We start from the raw sequence: 20876 nt of genomic DNA on the forward strand, positions 1-20876 counted from the left end.
CTCGTCAAAATTCATATAATTCGACTCGTAAATGAACGAATAATTATTCGGCTCAAACCGTCTAGTCCAACGATCCGAACACGAATTCCATTTGGTGAAACCGGAACCGGCCCGGAACCGGACCGACCCGGACCGTGTAATTCGTAAATGAATAGAGAAGCAGAAAGCATGTTTTAACCGTGAATAAATCGTTCGGCGGCACGCGAATTATTCGCTATTCGCCTGGCACGCGAATTATACAGTCAAACTAGATGCATTGAGCTGGTTTCTCTATAAATGTAGATAATTTTTAAATACAGTAAAAATTGTACAGTCAGGTTAGAACAGTTATATTAATATATTAGGGGAATAGGGGGCACTATATCAGGACAAAAGTGTGCAAATCCATACATAGTGACCAATTGACCATTGACCATTAGGGGAATAGCGAATTACATATAATAATATATAACTAATTTTATTTTTTAAAACTAACAAAATTATTTTTAAAAAATTAATTTTTAAAAAATACGATTAAAAATAAAATTTTACTAATCTAATAATACAATCTTAAAAATGTTGAAAAATGTTAAAAATCGATAATAATCTTTTTCAATATAAGGAAATGTAAATAAAAACAAAAAACAAAAAAATAAAATAAAAACAGAAATTCACTGAAACATAAATGCAAAAATATAGTTGACTGTACAAATAAAAATCAAAACATAAAAAATATAGTACATTGTACTAAGTAAAAAAAATATAATTTTTTTTAGTACACTGTACAACAACAGTACAAGTAAAAAACAAAATATAAAAAAAAGGCGATGCAGGCACGTGGCGCCACACCCAACCTGACACAATTCTATTTGTTATTCGCCTATTCATTCATTCATTCGTTATTCGTTATTCGCCTATTCATTCATTCATTCGTTATTCGCCTGTACATTCGTTTATTCGCCTGTTCGCCAAATTCGTTCTATTCGCGATCCGTTCACGGTTTCATATTCCTTCTAACCGGCCCGGCACGGCACGGAACGCTCAACTTTACGGGCCGTCCACGATCTATCTGAGTAATGAACTGGACCGCCGGAAATTCGGCCCGGCCCGCACGGACCGACCGTTTGGCCGGCTCTAGCTACCAGTCAGGACTAGCGCAACCACCTTAGAATAAACTCGAGTAAAAACGTAACTACTAGTCCGGACATGCAATTAGTCAGGACTAGTGCAACAACTTTTACTGGGGAAAATATTCTAAGGCAAAAACAAACTACAAAAACAAAGCAAAATAATAGCAAATATTAAAACATTGCCGGACTTGAATAAGCCCGGAGCAAAGTACGAATATTACAGATGTCAAAGTTATCAAACGTCTTCAAGAAATATCAAAAATACAAATTCAAGACTCCGGAGCATTAGGAGGCAAGAAACTGGGACAGGGCCCGTCGAACGGCTCCGGATCCCACTAGCCCGAGCTCAAAATCCTCCATTGCCTTAATGAATTCAGTAACAAAGCTGTCCCAACTGGCCTTCAGATCAGTCTTGATGTGCCTTTCTGCAACCAACTAACAACGAGTTATCTCCGGCACACCAACATTAGCAAGAGCCTTGTCATACTCTTCGGATCTCTTAAACTCCGCAATTACTTCAGACTCCGGACGAACAACAAACATCTGCCTCCGGAGCTCAGCCGATTCAGATTTCAGATCGGAAGCTTCTTTTTCAGCATTCTCAGCCCGGATCCTGACATCATCAAGCTGCTGGTTCAGCCCGGAGAGAGAAGTGTCCTTAGCAATGATCTGGTCCCGGAGCCTGCTAATTTCAGAGTCCTTATCAGCAAGGGCAATCCGGGAATTTTTCAGCTCATTGTAGGCCAGAGAAGCTGATCCGGCCATATAACCACCCAACTGCAAAAAACAGGAAAACTTAGAAAAATATCCTAAGGCAAACAAAAACAAGAAACAAAAACAAAAAGAAAACATACCTGACCCCAGAGCCGGGAGCACTCCTTCATAGTTGCATCGAATCCGGACTGATTCATTCTCCTCCAGTCAGCTTGAGTAGGAATCCCAGCCATGAAACGAGAAACTTTCTCCTCCAGCCCCGGACCACTTTCATCCGGACCCTCTTCATCAGCAGTTTTTCCTTTACCAGCCCCGGACCCAGAGCCAACCTCAAAATTTTCATCCCGGGGAGGTTTTGACCCAAGAGTCCGGAGCCTCTTCCTCCTCCGTCTAGACTCAACACCCGGAATTTCCCCAATAGGGCCAAGATCCTTAAGATTATCAAACTCATTGCCGATATCCAACTCAACATTGTGCTCCAGAGTAGACTGGTTCACGTCAACTTCGGGTTCGGGCCTCGGAGCCACATTACTCTGGGATCCTTCCTCCACAGAGGCATTGGATCCGGACCCAGCACCAGCAATCTTCTTTGGCAACTTGAAAGCCTTGCCAAGACCTTTCAATGCATCACTGTATGCAGAAGACGACATGTCCGGATTGTAGTGTGGCAAACCTGTAAGAAATAAAGCAAAAACACAAGTCAAAACCAATAAATAACCAAGGCAGATGAAAATAGATAAGAAATATATGAGAGGTCCGGACAGAAAGGAAACTACTTACAGCCTAGTCTATGCATAGTTCTATGATTCATAAAAGTGTCTCGGGTCATTTGGAAACCCAGAGATTCACAAAACGCAAACATTAACCGAATAGCTTCACCCCGAAGTACATCCCTACGGAAGCGAGTCCAGACTCCTTCTGAAGCAATGTGGGGAAGATAGTACAAGTCTAAGCCCCGGAGCATGATCAACTCTCCATTCCAATACTTCAACGAAGATTGCTGGATAACAGGCCTGTAGGGGCCGCCATACCCGCACTCCGGAGCGCGGAACCAAAGTTCATAGAGAGGAAACTGACTAGACCGGACCAAGTGAAAGATGTGATGCCATAGCTTGAACGTGGGCTGCACCTTGAAATGATTGCAAGTAGCAATTAACCAGGTCATCCACTTTATACCATTAGGGGTTATCTGCATCAGAGAGATCTAGTACACGTACTTGCACAGATGCTTCAAGAACAAGTGCCGATGAGGATTCCATCCGGACCGGAGATGCTCCAGCCACACCGGAACAAACCCATCAGCCGACCTATGATGAGCCCGCTCGTCCGGAGCCGGCCACCTCCACTCGATCTTGGGGTCTAACTGAAAAGCAACCTGGACCGCAGAATCCTGAGCCGTGTGATCTAGGGTAGCGTATTCATCCTTGAGCTCATAGTGCTCCTTAGCCACTATGCTATCAGCAAACTTCCTGTCAAATGCTTCCCTTTCGTAGTGCCCCAGACCCGCATTAGCCTGAAAGCTTCGTTATAGCTCTGGAGTCCGAGGTTGAAGCCTTTTCCCCATCCCAGCCCGCTCAGAATCACCAGAGGACTCAAAATCCGAACCAGATGGCCCCGGATAGCAAGTTATGTAAGCCTTCGCAGGAGCTTTAGTCCGAATCATAAACCTAAAAAAAATGGCAAATGTTAGTCTAAAATCCTACAGTTTATTTATCTTTAAAGCTACATGGTCCGGACTACGCTATGTTCAATTTTAACACAAGTCAAATTCAAACAGTCCGGAGTCCCAAGCCCAGAAGACAAAACATAAACCCAAAATATAACAACCACTCCGGAATACTCAACTAGCCTAACACCCCTAACCCAGAGGCCACAATAACACAAAAATAGTAAATTACATATCCCAAAAAATAAAACCATTAGTCCGGACTAGTTGATCAAGTCCGGACTCAACCAAAAACCCTAAATCTAAAAACATGATTCGCCAAAATTAAAGCACCAAATTATACCCAAAAACATATACGTACATACATATATACACAAGAAATACAAGAACCCTATGAAACAAAAACAATCAAAACTAAAGCAGGAAACAGAATTTCAAAGCATCTGCGAAACAAAAAAGAGAAAGAAGAAAAAACTTACAGGTTCAAAGAGAAAGGAGAGTTTGAGGACGACCGAGCAACGAGCAGAAAGCCTTAAGTTCTCCCGCGAGCAACCGCCGGAAAAAGATTCAGAGAAGAAAAAGAGAGAGAAAACGAGAAGAAAATTAGAGGAAAGTAAAAAAGAAAGGGATGAGTTAGGTGCATCTTTTATAGGCACAGTGAAACCAAAAGCCTCTCGCCACGTGGCAGAATCTAGACCGTCCATCAAAACTGTAATTAATACAAGTAATGATGAGGCACGTCTCTCCAAATTCTTACAGTTGTAATAATTCAAAATAATTGGGGGAAAATCCCTAAAACCGTTTCAACTTCCAATCCCGGATTCCTTCGCAATCAGCAATCCGGATTCGGGGGAAGGAAAATCCCAGCTCCATCCGAAGACAACCATCGCAATCCGGACTGAGGGGCAAGAAAAATTCAGCTCCTTCCAAAGACAACCACCTTAGTTCGGATTGGGGGCAAGAAAAGCTCAGCTCCTTCCAAAGACAACAACCTTAGTCCTGATTCTCCGAACTCATCACAATCCAGACTGGGGCCAAGAAAATCCCAGCACCTTCCAAAGACAACAACCTTAGTCCTGATTCGCCGAACTCAGCACAATCCGGACTTGGGGGTAAGAAAAGCACAGCTCGTTCCAAAGACAACAACCTTAGTCCTGATTCGCCGAACTCATCGCAATCTGGATTGGGGGCAAGAAAAGCCAAGCTCCTTCCAAAGACAACAATCTTAGTCGTGATTCGCCGAACTCATCACAATCCGGACTGGGGGCAAGAAAATCTCAGCTCCTTCCAAAGAAAACAACCTTAGTCCTGATTCGCCGAACTCAGCGCAATCCGGACTAGGGGGCAAGAAAAGCCCAGCTCCTTCCAAAGACAACAACCTTAGTCCTGATTCGCCGAACTCAGCGAAATCCGGACTGGGGGGCAAGAAAAGCACAAATTCTTCTAAACATAACAATCAAAGGTCATGTCCTACAGACAAACCCAAATTCACTCCCCCATCCAGAAAATCTGCATAAGGGAGTGTGGGGCACATGATAGTGCATATATCTCCTGGGAGTACTACTCCTAGGCTTTTAACTCTATATAGCTCATGGAAGGACTACTCCTACGCTCCTAACTCCATACAGCTCCTGGAAGTACTACTCCTAGGCTCCTGACTCCACACAGCTCCTGGAAGGAGTAGTCCCGCACACTTTCAGTCCAAACCAACTCAGTCCCGCAGGCCTAACCTTGGTAAATCTTAGCACGTGAGATGTTGGCCCAAGCACATGGTGGGGACATCTGTCACACATCAATCATGGGAATAATCAGGGCACGTGTCAGAGGATCCTCAAATTATTCCTCAGCCAGTCCCGTACTGACACGTGTAGAGCATCCACTCCAGCCAGGTGTCCTTCGCTCCTAGAATCAATGACCACGATTTAAAGGTACCAACCCCAAAACCCTACCCTTGGGCTATAAATAGCCCAGGAAGGTGAGGTTTTGGGGTTAATCATTCTCTCACACTCATATACACACACAGCCACCTTATATTCATATTCATCTTCATCTTCCCAAAAAGCTAGTTCTTACTCTCACGCCGGAGGCGCCGCGGGACTCCAACCCCCCTTCCGATGTTGTTTTGTAGGACCCCAACCACAGCTACACCTCTACAACGGCAAAGGATCCAGGTGGGCGACGAAGGAGCAGCCCCGCCACCAGGAGTTATCAATGCAAACCACGAGTCTCCAATTTATCTCTCTTTTGTTATAATTTCACATTCAACGATGGCGTTGTATATGCCACTATAACTATGTCATATGCAATAGACATACAAAAAACTACCTCATCCCGTATTTGTGATAAATTCAAATCTCAGCCGAAAAATATCGAGTGTGGGCTCAAATACAAATTATTACTTGAAAATGCAACTTATATATCGCCCTAGGAAGTGGAGGAAATCATGTCAAGAAATTTGTGAACATTATATTTAAATATCAGCTCGTGCTTTATATTTATTTTACTGCACATTTAATGAGGTGTATCGTCTTCATTATCGATTTTTTAAATATGAAAACAAATTTTATTTTCACTCATCCCGGTCTATCTTTTTACCCGTACATTCTCCCGTAATCTAATGAAATGGCTAAAAAGTTCAAATAAAAGGATAATTATTTTAATTTTATACATCATCCTTATTTGTATTGGTATAACCGTATTAAACATGCACTCATGTGATATTTTAGTAGTTGTAAGTATATTATTGAATAATTTAAACGCTAAACTATGCGCTACAATAATTGTTACAATTTTATGAGTATATAATCCGACCCTGTAATTTTACATTAGATACGGTATGTGAGATCCACTAAGTAGTAATATGTATATATGTTGAACATTAAGATCGAATCGACAAATTTCTTCCCGACTCAGATATAAAAGTCCTTATATATCTATCCATCCATCTATCTATCTATATTATTATATCAAATGCGAAACATTAAAAATTTGATTTTTGGTCCTTGATCACTCAATCTCATATTAAGTTGATGAGAACCGCTATATATATAATATTAAATATTATTATCCAAGTGATATAAGATCGAATTCCATAAATAATATATTATTAAAATTATAATTTATAATATATAATGATAAAAATGATCGTGCATCGAACGGGTCATATGCTAGTACTTTTTTATGATAGTGGATAAAAACTGACGAAAAATTGTTATTAAAAAATGTTTTTAGAGTTAAGGGGTGAACTGCTGTAAAAAAATATCTGAGCATTTGAGTATTTTTTGTCAAAAGTAGGGGATATGGAGTGTATTTTTTTTTTGGAAAGAAAAATATATTAAAGGGATTAAGCACAACAAATCCACCATTACATAATACTAGCCCAATTAGAAAATGGGCTAGAGAGAATCCATACTTATCATACTAATATCATCCACAAAATAACCACCAATTGGGCCAATTAAATCTTGACTTTCCTAAACCAAAAACGTAATAATTAACATAAAAAGAATATTGAGATACCCAACCCAGCCTCACTACTTCTCTTTGCTTCTGGTTAGACTCAGAGTTCCATATCTTCTTCACCCCCTTGCATTGCACCAGCCTCTTCCGCCGTCACAGCAGCCGGGAGTCCAACCACAAACTCGAGCTCAGCAAATTCCTCATATTCATTATTACCCACTGCACCTCCATCCACAACAATATTTTCCTGCAAAACAAACCCTGAACATCATTGTCTTCTACTTCCTGAGACAAGTCTTCCTTTTGAGGATCGAAAACTTCATTTTCGAGAACTGCAAGCTCAGTATCACCTTGCCTTGTGGCCCTGAACCTCTACTCAATACTTTCTAAGCCCATACCCCAATACCACAACCCTTCGATTCTACCAAAATCTTCCTCAATGATCACCATTTGCTCCTAGTGATTAGCACCATCTCATCTAAGCATGTTGCCAACTCACTGGCTTCTTTATCAACAAGCCTTAATTCACACTTATGTCCTTATCAGCCTTGCGTTGATTGAGTTGCCACATAACATATGCGCATTAGGGACGCCCTCCCACCACTACAGAGTTAAATAGTTCCCGCATTCACATTATCAGTTTTTAGAATAATCTTCTTGTAATCCTTAAAATATGCCTCCTTTAAGCCTTGCAACATAGTATGAAACTCATTCTCTCTCTGTTCTTCAAATCCCAAAGAGCCCCTAGTCATGTGAAGAATGACCCCTATAACATCTCTGAACACAACATCAATACCAGAACGGTTTCCATTTGACAGAGCTACACATTACACTTTATCACCCATTTGCTAGTCATCAACCATCTAGCATTTACATTTACATTCTCTCCCTCCATGATATTTTGTTAGACTGAAAGAAACCCTAACCAGACTTAACCTCTCTCGGTTGAACATGTTTTGAGAACCGAAGTGACTAAATTGATTCTTCTACATGCAACGATCCCACTATATATATTATTTCAAATCCTAGACTCTGTCATAAAAGCCCTATAGTCTCAATACTGCTCCCTTAAAAAAAGGTTTAAACTTTCAAGAAGAATCTGATAATTTTCCATATGCCCAGACTATCATAAAGACCCTATATTACAAATAATTAGTTATATAACTCTATAAACAAATAAAAAAAATAAAGTTAATAAATAAATAATATACTCTAAAAATAAATAAAAGTTAATTTATACCGATAAAATCACAAAAAAATTAAATAAATATTCCTTACTCATGGACAGCTAGATATATAGTTATCTTATTTTGACCCTCAACCAGTTATTTGTGTGAGCAAAATATCTAAACATTTTCATATCTCTCAGCTAAAAACCATTGCTTTATTAATTTTTTGTCACAAGATTCCTTTGTACATTAGATTCCTTTTTTGTCCCTCAACTGTATCTTCCGTCCACGCTTCACTTTTCATATCTTCTTTTTCTGTCTTTTCTCCTCCAATTATTATTTATTTATTATAATAAAATTCCCAAATATTTATTCAAGTTTGCACCAACAACTTTTTTGGAATTTTCTTTTTCCCAAAATCAAATACTACTCATTTTGCCTAATTTTCTTGATCCTCACTTCAACTTTTTCCTCCCCACCAATATCAGTGTGTGTATATAAAGATATTTGTATGTATACATTAACTTAACCCTCCTTTCCCCTAGCCACCTTATCTCCCCACCCCTCTCTTAAAAATCAAGTCTTTAGGTGTTCTTGAAGCCAGAGAGAGAGAGATTTTGAGAGAGAGAGAGAGGGGGAGAGAGATTTTGAGAGAGAGAGAGGGAGAGAGATTTCGAGAGAGAGAGAGGAAGAGAGAGAGATTCTGAGAGAGGGAGAGATTTTGAGAGAGGGAGAGAGATTTTGAGAGAGGGAGAGAGATTTTGAGAGAGAGAGAAATGGCAGCTGTTATTGAAACAAGAGGGCTTCTCTCTCTACCCAAAACCCCAAAAATCAAATCTTTCATTTCACCACCAAATGGTCTAAGAAATAGAATCACACCCATTAACAACTTCAAGCCTAAGAATCTTGGTGGCCTATCTTTATCTGCAAATGGGTTTTCAAGATTTCAAGGGTTTATCACTAAACCTTGCCTGGTTGCTCAAAAGAACAAATCTTTACATGTTTGTAAGGCTGCAGCAGCTGATGGGCAGCCTCAATTTAGTGAAATTGAGGCTCCTAAGTTCATGGGTATTGAAACAGTGACTCTAAAAAAGATTGTGCCACTTGGGCTAATGTTCTTTTGTATCCTGTTTAATTATACAATTCTTAGAGATACTAAAGATGTCTTAGTTGTGACAGCTAAAGGGTCTAGTGCTGAGATTATACCTTTCTTGAAAACTTGGGTTAATTTGCCTATGGCTATTGGTTTTATGTTGTTGTATTCACAATTGAGCAATGTGTTGTCAAAGCAGGCTCTTTTTTATACTGTTATGGTCCCTTTTATTGCTTTCTTTGGGGCATTTGGGTTTTTGTTGTATCCACTTAGTGGCTACTTTCATCCTACTGCTCTTGCTGATAAGCTTCTTGCTACACTTGGTCCTCGTTTTCTCGGCCCGCTTGCGATTTTGAGGATTTGGAGCTTTTGTTTGTTTTATGTCATGGCTGAGCTTTGGGGCAGTGTTGTTGTGTCGGTGCTGTTTTGGGGTTTTGCTAATCAGGTCAGTTTCTTTTGTCGGTAATGCCGTACTTAAAATTTGATCTATATAATTTCTTGTGGTTTATGTTATCAACAAGAATTTGTTGGACAAAATTTTTGAATTTTCTTGAATAATCTGTGGTGTGTGACAACGATTATTGCATGTGTTGTAGAGCATTAAGGAAAAGGTTTGATCTGTATTTCATTATTGTTCCCTGCACATTATTTTCTTCGAAAAGTTAAAGCTTATTAACCAGTCTTTGGCCTTTGGATGATGTTAAAGATGCTTTACTGTTTAGTCATGTTATGTTGCTATGCTGATGCTTTACATGTGATGAAAAATCATTTAGGCTGTCCGAATACCTTTAGTGTTTGTTTCTATGGTCATCGCTTAAAGTGTTCTAAAGGACAGGTGATTGGCAGTCTTATCTTGATTCTTGATTATTTTTGGGAGTATAGATTCTTGATTATAAGATCTAAACGAGGAAATTGACAGTGAATATGTATAATTACATTCATATTAAACATAATTCAACTTTCTCTTCAGGAACAGGGTGTTTGATAACATAAAATTTTAGATAATAAGCCAAAAGATTAGTATGACAGGCTGATCAAGTAATATATGAAAGGGAAAACTGAGATGTACTTGGCTTGTTTCACAATGACATGGTGACATGCACACAAGTTTAGGCATGCTTGTAGTTTTATAATATTTTAATTTTGTCTGGGCATGTTCATGTCTTTAGGCGGACTTAGATTTGAAAGGAAATTTGTGTTTTGAGTCTTTCGTATTCACATGGCTATGGGGCACTCTGACAAGTTGTAAGAAGTTTATGGCTAGGTGTGCTTGTATGTTACCAAATGTTCTCTCTGGCAAAATACTGATTCAATTTAATGTTTGACATGGATTGACACCATAAATTTATGGTCAGGGACAGGTAGTTTTGTCCTAATAGTAGTGTATATTTGTTCACTTCACAGCCAGGACTGAGGAGCTTCTTAGATTTTTATGTTCATCACTAAGCAGGATGCATTCTTCTGTATTATCTCGTCATACATTTACCCGGGGGATACCAGTATGACAGTTCTTTTGGCATCTTTTTGAATGTATGGTTACATTTGAAAGATGTAAATATATCAGTTCTCCTTCTCCATTACTATTGCTGAGAAAAATAATTCTTATTATATGGTTTAGATTGAAATGTTGTTTGCCAATTGTAACTCATTTATACTGGTTGGTTTTTTATTTTCTTTTTGCAATTCCCGTACAACTTAAATTTTACGTGTTTTCTCGGTCAAAAGAAGTATGTGCTGCTGTAATCTGACTGTCTTTACATTCTTATTTGGCAGATAACTACAGTGGATGAAGCCAAGAAATTCTACCCTCTTTTTGGACTTGGAGCTAATGTTGCCCTTATCTTCTCTGGTCGTACAGTCAAGTACTTCTCAAATTTAAGAAAAAATTTGGGTCCTGGTGTTGATGGTTGGGCCCTTTCCCTCAAAGGAATGATGAGTATTGTGGTGTTGATGGGTCTTATCATATGTGCTCTTTATTGGTGGGTCAACACTTATGTTCCCCTTCCCACTCGTAGTAAAAAGAAGAAGGTAAAGTTTTAATGACATTATATCTGTCTTTAGTTTTTGTTAAATGCAGTTTAAACAAATTTTTTTTAAGACGGTAAACTCCAAAATTTATAGCATACTTTAAGCTGTTATACTCATATATACAAGAAGTGTTTGTACTTGAGGAGTTTATCTCTTATCATATGTTATCATAATTTCATGTCTAGACTCAGAAGCTATAGTTACATAATATCAATTTCAAAAATAGTTACCTTGCGTTATCAACTTTTAGTTCTTTGGTAGTTGACACGACATGAATTTATTATGGCAGGAAAAGCCAAAGATGGGGACAATGGAGAGCTTGAAGTTTTTGGTGTCGTCAAGTTACATTAGGGATCTTGCCACTTTGGTGGTCGCATATGGTATAAGCATCAACCTTGTTGAGGTTACATGGAAATCAAAGCTCAAAGCTCAAGTAAGCACTAAGTTTGGCCTAAGTTCTAACATTGATAGTCTTACATCTTTGTTTTGCTTTTAATCCTTTTTTCTTACTCTTTTACAGTTCCCAAGTCCAAATGAATACTCCTCTTTCATGGGTGACTTCTCTACTGCTACCGGTATTGCAACTTTCACAATGATGTTGCTAAGCCAATGGATATTTAACAAATATGGCTGGGGAGTGGCAGCAACAGTTACACCCACAGTCTTGCTACTCACAGGAGTGGGATTCTTCTCCTTACTTTTGTTTGGTGGTCCTTTAACACCTGCTCTCATGAGTTTTGGGATTACTCCACTGCTAGCAGCGGTTTATGTAGGTGCAATCCAAAATATTTTCAGCAAGAGTGCAAAATACAGCTTATTTGATCCTTGCAAAGAAATGGCTTACATTCCTTTGGATGAAGACACCAAGGTTTGTTGCTATAAATTACTTCAAATAAATTTTTACCCTGACAGTCCTGCCAAAATACATGGCATATATACTTTAGTATGTTGTACCCTTAAGCTGCGTTCAAATATTAAGATATTTTAGGTGCTTGGGCTATAATACCCCGGGGCAGAATATCTGTTAATCTCATTTCCTCTGGAGAATTGATTGTAATCCATATTATTGGTTACGCAGGTTAAAGGAAAGGCTGCAATTGATGTTGTATGCAATCCTTTGGGGAAATCCGGAGGTGCTTTGATACAGCAATTCATGATCCTTACATTTGGTTCACTCGCAAACTCAACTCCCTACCTTGGAGGAGTACTTCTAGTGATCGTTATTGCATGGTTAGCGGCTGCCAGATCGCTAGATAAACAATTTACTGCACTTCGTCGTGAGGAAGAACTTGAGAAAGAGATGGAGGAGTCCACCTTGAAAATACCAGTTATCTCAGAAACTGAATCAGGGAACGGCACCATCGGAGGTGGGCCAGAACTGAAACCAATAGGTGGCGGCGACTCTACCGGAGTTTCATCTTAAAGCTCAGCACCTTGCAAGGCTTATCGATATTTTGTTCTTTCGCAACAGAACAGTAGAAATACAATTGTTCTGGCGATATACGGAATGCATGATGCATCATTTGTAGGAATAATCTGAAGTTCTTGGAAGGATTGTCTCCTTTTACAGAAATAATGGTAACCAAGATAGCATGTTTAATTAGCCTCAGTGTAGCTTTCTAAATGCCATTGTATAATTAATTAATTACCATTAAATTGATATTTTGAAGTTTCAGTTTGTATCAAATACTCCTGTATGTTTGAAGACAAAGAAACAAAATTATTTTCTTCAACCCTGAAAGTCTCTATTCTTACAAATTATGAACGTGAACCACCAATTCTTACAAATTTGATAAATATTTTCATTTCATTGTTTTTTGAAAAGCTTCATTTCATTGTTTTTTGAAACGCTTCATTTCATAGTTAGTCATGCGATTCAGTTTAAACGCTTCATTTCATTTCATATTCCACCACCTGACATTCATTGTAAACTTGTAAAAATTCGGAAATCGGATTGACTCAGTTACATCTTCAAAATCCAGCTAATTGGCTGATTTTTGAGTACTCGTCTTCAGCATTCGAGTACTCGGCATAGTACTCGCTAAATCCGAATCAGTTCAACTTCGATTTTCAAGTACTCACATGAGTACTCGTCCGACTCAACCGATTTTTAGAATACAGATCGTAAAAGATTGCAATTCCACCACAAATGCTCACTTAAAAATAAATTTATCCAAGTAAATAAGTAAGATCTTTCATTTTTAATTTATTTACCTTTTTAAAATTTTAAACAAACATCATCATAATCTGGCAATAATGTATGGTTAAAACATAGATTATGACTGCAGTGTTACCAGACCAGAACCTCATCCTAAAACCCTGCCTTAAACCAAACATGTTCTGTATCTATATCCTAAAATGGCTACTATCTCTCCTAAAACCCCTCAAATCCCCCTCAATTCAGACATTCATTTCTCCCCAATTTCCAACACTCTTAAACCCAAAACCCTAAATTTCTCCCGTTTAATTCAAAGACACCATTTTTCTCTCAAGAAAAACCAAGATTTCTGTGTTTTTAGCACTAATTCAGCTGATAATAAAGACCCAGATGCTCAAATTTGTGATTTATGTCTTCAAGGGAAGTTAGATGAGGCTCTGACCCTTTTGAAAGCACTTCAAGAAGTTGAGGTTTGTGTAGAAGAAGATACATTTATAGCTGTTTTGAAGCTGTGTGAGTGGAAGAGAGCAGCTAATGAGGGGTGTGAAGTTTATGGGTATGTGTGTAGAAATGTGGGTAATTTGAGTGTTAGGCTTGGTAATGCTTTGTTGAGTATGTTTGTGAGGTTTGGTAATTTGGTTGATGCTTGGTATGTGTTTGGTAAAATGTCTGAGAGGGATGTGTTTTCTTGGAATGTTTTGGTTGGTGGGTATGCGAAAGGCGGGTTTTTTGATGAGGCTTTGGATTTGTATCATAAGATGTTGTGGGTTGGGATTAGGCCGGATGTTTATACTTTTCCGTGTGTTTTGAGGACTTGTGGAGGTGTGCCTGATTTGGGAAGAGGGAGGGAAGTTCATGTTCATGTGCTTCGGTTTGGGTACGCGTTGGAAGTTGATGTTGTGAATTCTTTGATTACTATGTATGTTAAGTGTGGGGATGTGTGTAGCGCGAGGGTAGTGTTTGATAGGATGGTAAATAGGGATAGGATTTCTTGGAATGCTATGATTTCGGGGTATTTTGAGAATGGTAGGTGTTTTGAGGGGTTTAGGTTGTTTGTTATGATGCGGGAATGTTCAGTTGATCCGGATTTGATGACTATGACTAGTTTGATTTCAGCGTGCGAGAGTGTTGGTGACCAGAGACTAGGGAAGGCAATTCAAGGGTATGCTATGAGAGCAGAGGGTGGTATAGATGTTGCGGTGGGTAATGCATTGGTGCGAATGTATTCTAGTGTTGGTAATTGGGAGGAAGCGGAGAAAGTTTTTACTAGAATTGAGTCGAAAGATGTTGTAACATGGACGTCAATGATTTCAGGTTATGAAAATAATGGAATGCCTGAGAAAGCTGTTGAGACTTATGAATTGATGGAACTTGAAGGAATTAGGCCAGATGAGATCACTCTGGCCAGCGTACTATCTGCTTGTGCTTCCTTGGGCCTTTTTGACATGGGTACTAAGCTGCACGAGTTTGCTAAGAGGTCCGGATTTATATCTTATGTTATAGTTGCAAACACTCTAGTAGATTTCTATTCCAAGTGTGGATGTGTAGATCAGGCTCTTCAAGTCTTTCACAAGATTCGTGAAAAAAATGTTATATCTTGGACTTCGATCATCCTTGGCTTACGTATCAATAATCGGAGTTTTGAGGCATTAATTTTATTTAGGAATATGCAAGTCATGCTAAAACCTAATTCTATTACATTGATTTCAGTCCTCTCCGCATGTGCTAGAGTAGGAGCTCTTCTGTGTGGAAAAGAGATGCATGCCCAAGCATTAAGAAATGGATTAGTCTTTGATGGTTTTTTCCCGAATGCTCTGCTTGACATGTATGTAAGGTGTGGAAAGATTGATCTTGCATGGAATCAATTCAACACGCAGAAGAGAGACTTAGCTTCTTGGAATATTATGCTAACGGGCTATGCCCAAAGGGGGCAAGGAGCTCTTGCTGGTGATCTTTTTGATAGAATGATAGAAACAGAGGTACATCCTGATGGGATAACATTTATATCTTTATTATGTGCTTGTAGTAGATCTGGAATGGTGGCCAAAGGTTTAGAATATTTTAAAAGCATGGAACCTAACTATTCTATCTCCCCAAATTTGAAGCATTATGCGTGTGTGGTTGATTTACTTGGCCGTGCAGGGAAGTTGGAGGATGCTCACACATTTATTCTAAATATGCCCATAGAACCGGATCAAGCCATCTGGGGAGCCTTGTTAAATACTTGTAGGATCCACAAGCGACTTGAGCTGGGAAAACTAGCTGCTGAACGTTTATTTAAACTGGATGATGGCACTCTTGGATATTATACTCTTTTGTGTAACTTTTATGCTGACAATGGTAAATGGGATGAAGTAGCCAGATTAAGAAAGTTGATGACAGAAAAAGGACTTAGTGTTGATCCTGGGTGTAGTTGGGTTGAAGTTAAGGGAAAGGTCCATGCTTTTCTTAGTGGAGACGATTTTCATCCCCAGATAAAGGAGTTAACTGCAGTTTTGGAGGGATTTTATGAAAAAATGATTGCAGCTGATGCAAATGCCCCAGAAATAAGTTCTTGTACTGAAGTCGAATCTTCGAAAGCTGAAGTTTTATGTGGTCATAGTGAGAGATTGGCCATTGCTTTTGGGCTCCTTAATACTGCTCCTGGGATGCCTATATTGGTAACAAAGAATCTGTATATGTGCAAAAGCTGCCATACTACCATCAAATTTATCTCGAAAGTTGTTCGAAGAGAGATATCTGTTAGGGATACAGATCATTTCCACCAGTTTAATGATGGAATCTGTTCCTGCAGAGACGAGGGTTACTGGGATGATAACTGATAAACACGATGACCCATCTCTTCTATCAAGCTACAATTGTATACTGGACTGGAAAACTGAGCAAATCGGAGATCTTACCACGAGACTTTGCATGTCGTGTCAGTTTTTTGTGGCCGTTAGCAGCTTCATTGACCTCTTGCTCATGTCTTAGATGACACCATATGGCATGCTTCATATGATGTGAAAATGCAGCCTATGGCGGCGGGGTAATATCTCATGTTGTCTGTTTCATTTTTACATAGGATATAGTCATTATATCCACCACACTTAGCCATGCCCAAGGAAGAAGATCGTTGCAAGTAGTTTCTTGTTTTATGCTTGGCACGCTTCATCTTCTCAGGTTTGTTGGCATCCATCTGTACAGATTGTCAAGTGATTACAGGAAAGCATAGTTACATGAATATATTTACATTCAGAATCCAATATGCTGCCTAGAAGCTGAATTTTTTTTATGTCATATGCATACTTTAGTAATGGAATCACTTAAATTTTTACACTCTGGTGTGATGGTTTTATTTTTTACCTACATAAGACTCAAGGAGTTGAGGATAAGCCATACAATGAATTAGTTTGAGAAGTTCAAAAAAACTAAAATTTAATTTATTATTCAAAGTCTGGAAGCAAATAGACTTACTGCACAAATCACTCACAATCACTGGTATTCACTCTCTCTTATTCAGTCATAAGAGTATAACTATCAGCAAACAGCACACTGTACTTGAATAAAACTAAACAAATATCGGTCAAATTGGCAAACTCGATAATGTACTTCAAATGTTTACATCTTGACCGCTTTCTTGATCGACTTGATAGAAGATCGTAAGAAATTGTTGGCATCTTCATCCCTGTCTTCATCACCTATAACGGATGGCTTCTTCCTGATACAATCCACCCCTTTTCTCATTCCACCCAAGATTATGGACGGAGAAGATGGACTTCTGCGAAAACTTTTGCTAAAACTCTCAGACCTTGCAATACCTTTACCCTTTTCACCCTTGTCCCTTTTATCCTTTTTCTCATAGCTGTTGCTATCTCTTCCTGTTAATTTATCACCCCTGAAACTTGCCTCACCTGAAATACTTTTTCTTGATGCTAAAAGATAAGGTGGAGGGTTTTGCATCAAAGTGTTCTTTGCTTCTACCTTTCCCTCTTCTCTTCTCCCATCAGTAGCTGTTCTGTTGAAGGTTGTTTGCTGTTGCTGCTCTGTCTTCAAGTGCATTTTCATAGCTTCAGAATTGATGGCATCTTTTTTCCAACCAGCTGCTTGTTGCTGATGACAATCATTCTGATCTGAGCTCTCTGTTTGTTTCTGTATTTTCAATACATTGATTCTTTCGGGAAGTTTTGGAATCTTAACCTCCTCCTTAGTTGGATATTTCAGATTCAGCTTCCTAATAATCTCATCAGTTTTGCTGCTTTTTCCCTCATTTTGGAGGTCGTTGTTCTCTTGTGAATCATCAAGCAAAATTTGTAGCCACTTATCTAAGTTTCCTTTACCACGCTGTTTTCTGCTCTCATCGTCCTCCTCACCCTGTGATTCAGGAAGACCTGGAATTTTGAAGTTGTGCATCTTTTCATCCCCTTCTATTCTCAGTTTCTGAAAATCTGTGCCGATCGATTCTCCATCCTTTAAGGCAACTATAGCTTTGTTAAGTTCCTCTTTCTCTTCCTCTATTTCTTGATGCTCTTCATCTTCTTCAGTAGTCAACAAGCCGCCATCTTCAGATGCTTTTTGCTCCTCTTCCAAAAACACTCTTAGTTCCTTGTGTGAGGGGGTTTCTGGCTTCGTAATCTCTGGCAAGCAGTTAATAGAACTGCCTCTTCTCTCTCGCAATGGAGATCCACTCATTTTTTTCTTGAGGTATGTGCTTTCTCTGTTTCCTGGTAAATACAAAACTGCCTTTTCATGTTTTTCTTGGGGAATGTACTCATCACTCATTCTTGATCTCTTCCTTTGCTCCCAGTCAGGTCTTACCAGTGTCTCTAGCTCATCTCTGTGTTTAAATTTTTTATGAAGTTCCCTCTCAGAAGAATCACATATTGCTTTTTGAGCTTCAAGTCTTGCCATCAAAGCATTACTAGCAGCCTGATTCAGCCTCACTTGCTCCTTATATATCACACTCCTTGAAATGAGAAAAAAGAACACTTAATAATGAATGTTAAAATCTTTATAATCTATGTAAACATTGATGTAATTTCTATCTGTGTAGCGTTGAGTACTAAATCCCTTACTGGTGCATGGTGTCTCGGATCATTTTCTCAAGCATTGCCCTGTAAGAGGATTGTGCTTCTGCTAACCGCCTGCATTTCTCAGCCCTTCGTCTTCTTTTAATCAGAACCAACTCCAAGTCCTGAATAGTAAGCTTTTCCTCCTCATTCTTTTGTGTCAGTTCTTTCACTTCTTCATCCAATTTTTGTATTTCTCCCTGCATCTTTGTTGTTTCTTCTTGTTGCTTGAAAGAGTTTCTGGCCATCACAATGGCCTGATATGGATTTGTTACCATGTTAGGGTCTTCATTTTCTTTCAACATGCCAGCTTTTAATTTTCTTGCTGCAGACAACCAGAGAAATAAAAGCATTAGTTCGCGAGTCCTAACACCTACTATCAAAAGGTAAAAGATTCAGTTTTCCTTCACCAACCTAATAGAGGGCTTTTAAAAGAGGATCGTCTATTGCTCTCAACAGACTTCATAGTTGAAGTATCATAAGATTCCCTTCTAGATAGAACAACAGCAGCAGGAGCAAGACCTACTTGTTCTTTCAACTCAATAAAACGTTGTGGAAAAATGTGGGAGTCCACATTCTGCGAGTCATTCAGTTCTTCACATTCACCATTCAAGAAAAACGATGAGAATGACCTGTACCTGTAAAATATTTTGGAAACATTAAGATTTTAGCTCACTTGAATTTAAGCTGCACTTGTTGAAAGACCAAACCGAAGCCAAGAAAATCAACCAACCTGAAGTCCGAGTTTGATGAAGCAAAGACAGACAAGAATTGGTTAACAGAGATGCCCACTTGGAGATCCCACCAAGGTATAAGGAATTCCAGCTTGTTATGTTTCTTGTTGCACACTTGCCACTGTAAAATCTTTAAATTACTTGGTACTGTCAATCCACCTCCTACAATTTTACCAATAGAAGCATCAGGATTCAATATCTGTATTCTATAAATATAAACATATATATGCACAGTTGAGGGTCTTTACTTGAGCAAGGAAACCAGTGATCAATATTCCAAGCAAGTGGTGAAGCTGGATCAGCATGATAATACAGAACATTGCCATATTGGTCCACTCTAAAAGTTGCTGGATCAAAGCCAGCATTCCTGACAAATACAAAATTCAATTCCACTAAAGCATGAATCGAAAAATTTCTTAAAACCAAAATTCAGTCATAATTACCCAAGGTGATTGAGTTGCTTCCACAACAGACTGACAAAAATACTAGGCTTCGTCGTAGGCTTTGCTTTCGAGTCAATAATGGGAAACATCTCATCCAGATCCTTCAATCTCAACACCTGATCAAATTCACAAAAATCAATGCACACACACAAGATACATAAACACATTACATGTAATGATGTAAAGAGACACATAGAAGAGCTTCAAGATACAATTTTGGTCAAGACCCATTACTTATAAACCTCCATATATGACAATTAGATGCTAAAAATGTAAGCTTTTCAAGAAAAGAAAATACAGAAACACATTACATGTAATGATGTAAAGAAGGACACTTATATACAAGAGCTTAAAGATACAATTTTGAGCATAACCCATTACTTATAAACTTGCATATATGATAATTAGAAGCTAAAAATGTGAAATTATCAAGAAAAGATCAATTCTTGATTAACCTGATGGTGTGATTGAGAATAGGGAGCTTCAAGACACAATTTTGGGCAAAACCCATTTACTTAAAAACTTGCATATATGATAATTAGAACCTAAAAATGTAAACTTTTCGAGAAAAGGCCAATTCTTGATTTACCTAATTGAGAATAGGGAGCTTCAAGACACAAATTTGAGCAAAACCCATTACTTAAAAACTTGCAAATATGATAATTAGAACCTAAAAATGTAAACTTTTCGAGAAAAGGTCAGTTCTTGATTTACCTGATTGTGTGATTGAGAATAAGGAGTGAAAGTAAAAGGAGGGCCATGGCTGAAAGACCAAAAGCTTGGATCTTTACAGAGCTTAGAGTAAGCAATTGGGTAGCCAAGGCCTTGATCAACTCTCATCTCATCTTCACTGAACAGCAAATCTTCAGCCATTGAAATGCAGACAGAGAGCTCTTGTAACTGAACTTAAAGCTCACTTGTTTGAGTTTGAGTTGTTTTTTAGAGTCCCAACGGTCTGTTTGATGTATAAATTGTTGAATTTTTTGTTAAGTTTGGTTTCAAATGTTGGGAGTCATAGTTTGTAACGTTTGTGAGGGGGTGGGGGTTGTAACGGCTACATATTATGTCCCTACATTTAATATTTATGATTTTCACATGAAGTGAAAATGAAGCCCCCTAAAGTCCAACAATTTTTCTTTTTAAAAAATCATTGAAAAGACGATATTGCCCTTGACTAAAATTGCCATAATTTATTTGTTTTTATTGGTTGGAATATAATTATAAAGATTAATCAGAACTAATTAATTGAGATACT

General features: G+C 38.6%; 3 protein-coding genes across 3 annotated transcripts; 2 read left to right on the top strand and 1 right to left on the bottom strand.

The window, feature by feature from the left end:
- Positions 1–8585: 8585 nt before the first annotated feature.
- LOC141700114 (plastidic ATP/ADP-transporter-like) lies at positions 8586–12971 on the top strand. The gene is made up of 5 exons (XM_074503887.1): positions 8586–9655; positions 10984–11238; positions 11528–11671; positions 11759–12106; positions 12317–12971. The coding sequence occupies exons 1-5, from the start codon at positions 8894–8896 to the stop codon at positions 12659–12661; spliced, it is 1854 nt and encodes a 617-aa protein (XP_074359988.1). The 5' UTR covers positions 8586–8893; the 3' UTR covers positions 12662–12971.
- A 537-nt stretch (positions 12972–13508) lies between these two features.
- Positions 13509–16453, top strand: LOC141700111 (pentatricopeptide repeat-containing protein At1g15510, chloroplastic-like). Its single transcript, XM_074503885.1, has one exon. The coding sequence runs from the start codon at positions 13597–13599 to the stop codon at positions 16216–16218; it is 2622 nt and encodes an 873-aa protein (XP_074359986.1). The 5' UTR covers positions 13509–13596; the 3' UTR covers positions 16219–16453.
- A 349-nt stretch (positions 16454–16802) lies between these two features.
- LOC141700113 (uncharacterized) lies at positions 16803–20636 on the bottom strand. Its single transcript, XM_074503886.1, has 7 exons — positions 20336–20636; positions 19622–19737; positions 19427–19545; positions 19178–19340; positions 18859–19082; positions 18451–18769; positions 16803–18341 (listed from the first exon to the last, which is right to left on the bottom strand). Exons 1-7 carry the CDS (start codon positions 20492–20494, stop codon positions 16997–16999), a joined length of 2445 nt encoding a protein of 814 aa, XP_074359987.1. The 5' UTR covers positions 20495–20636; the 3' UTR covers positions 16803–16996.
- Positions 20637–20876: the final 240 nt, after the last annotated feature.

Source organism: Apium graveolens, unplaced genomic scaffold (assembly GCF_009905375.1).
Source record: "Apium graveolens cultivar Ventura unplaced genomic scaffold, ASM990537v1 ctg1791, whole genome shotgun sequence".
In the NCBI taxonomy this organism is placed as follows: Eukaryota; Viridiplantae; Streptophyta; class Magnoliopsida; order Apiales; family Apiaceae; genus Apium; species Apium graveolens.

Coding starts and splice junctions, on each gene's coding strand:
- LOC141700114 (XM_074503887.1), top strand. CDS start 8,894: ATGGCAGCTGTTATTGAAACAAGAGGGCTTCTCTCTCTACCCAAAACC. Junction 11,672..11,758: donor AATCAAAGCTCAAAGCTCAA/GTAAGCACTAAG, acceptor ACTCTTTTACAG/TTCCCAAGTCCAAATGAATA. Junction 12,107..12,316: donor CTTTGGATGAAGACACCAAG/GTTTGTTGCTAT, acceptor TTGGTTACGCAG/GTTAAAGGAAAGGCTGCAAT.
- LOC141700113 (XM_074503886.1), bottom strand. CDS start 20,494: ATGGCTGAAGATTTGCTGTTCAGTGAAGATGAGATGAGAGTTGATCAA. Junction 19,546..19,621: donor AAGCAACTCAATCACCTTGG/GTAATTATGACT, acceptor TGTATTTGTCAG/GAATGCTGGCTTTGATCCAG. Junction 18,342..18,450: donor ATCCGAGACACCATGCACCA/GTAAGGGATTTA, acceptor TCTCATTTCAAG/GAGTGTGATATATAAGGAGC.
- LOC141700111 (XM_074503885.1), top strand. CDS start 13,597: ATGGCTACTATCTCTCCTAAAACCCCTCAAATCCCCCTCAATTCAGAC.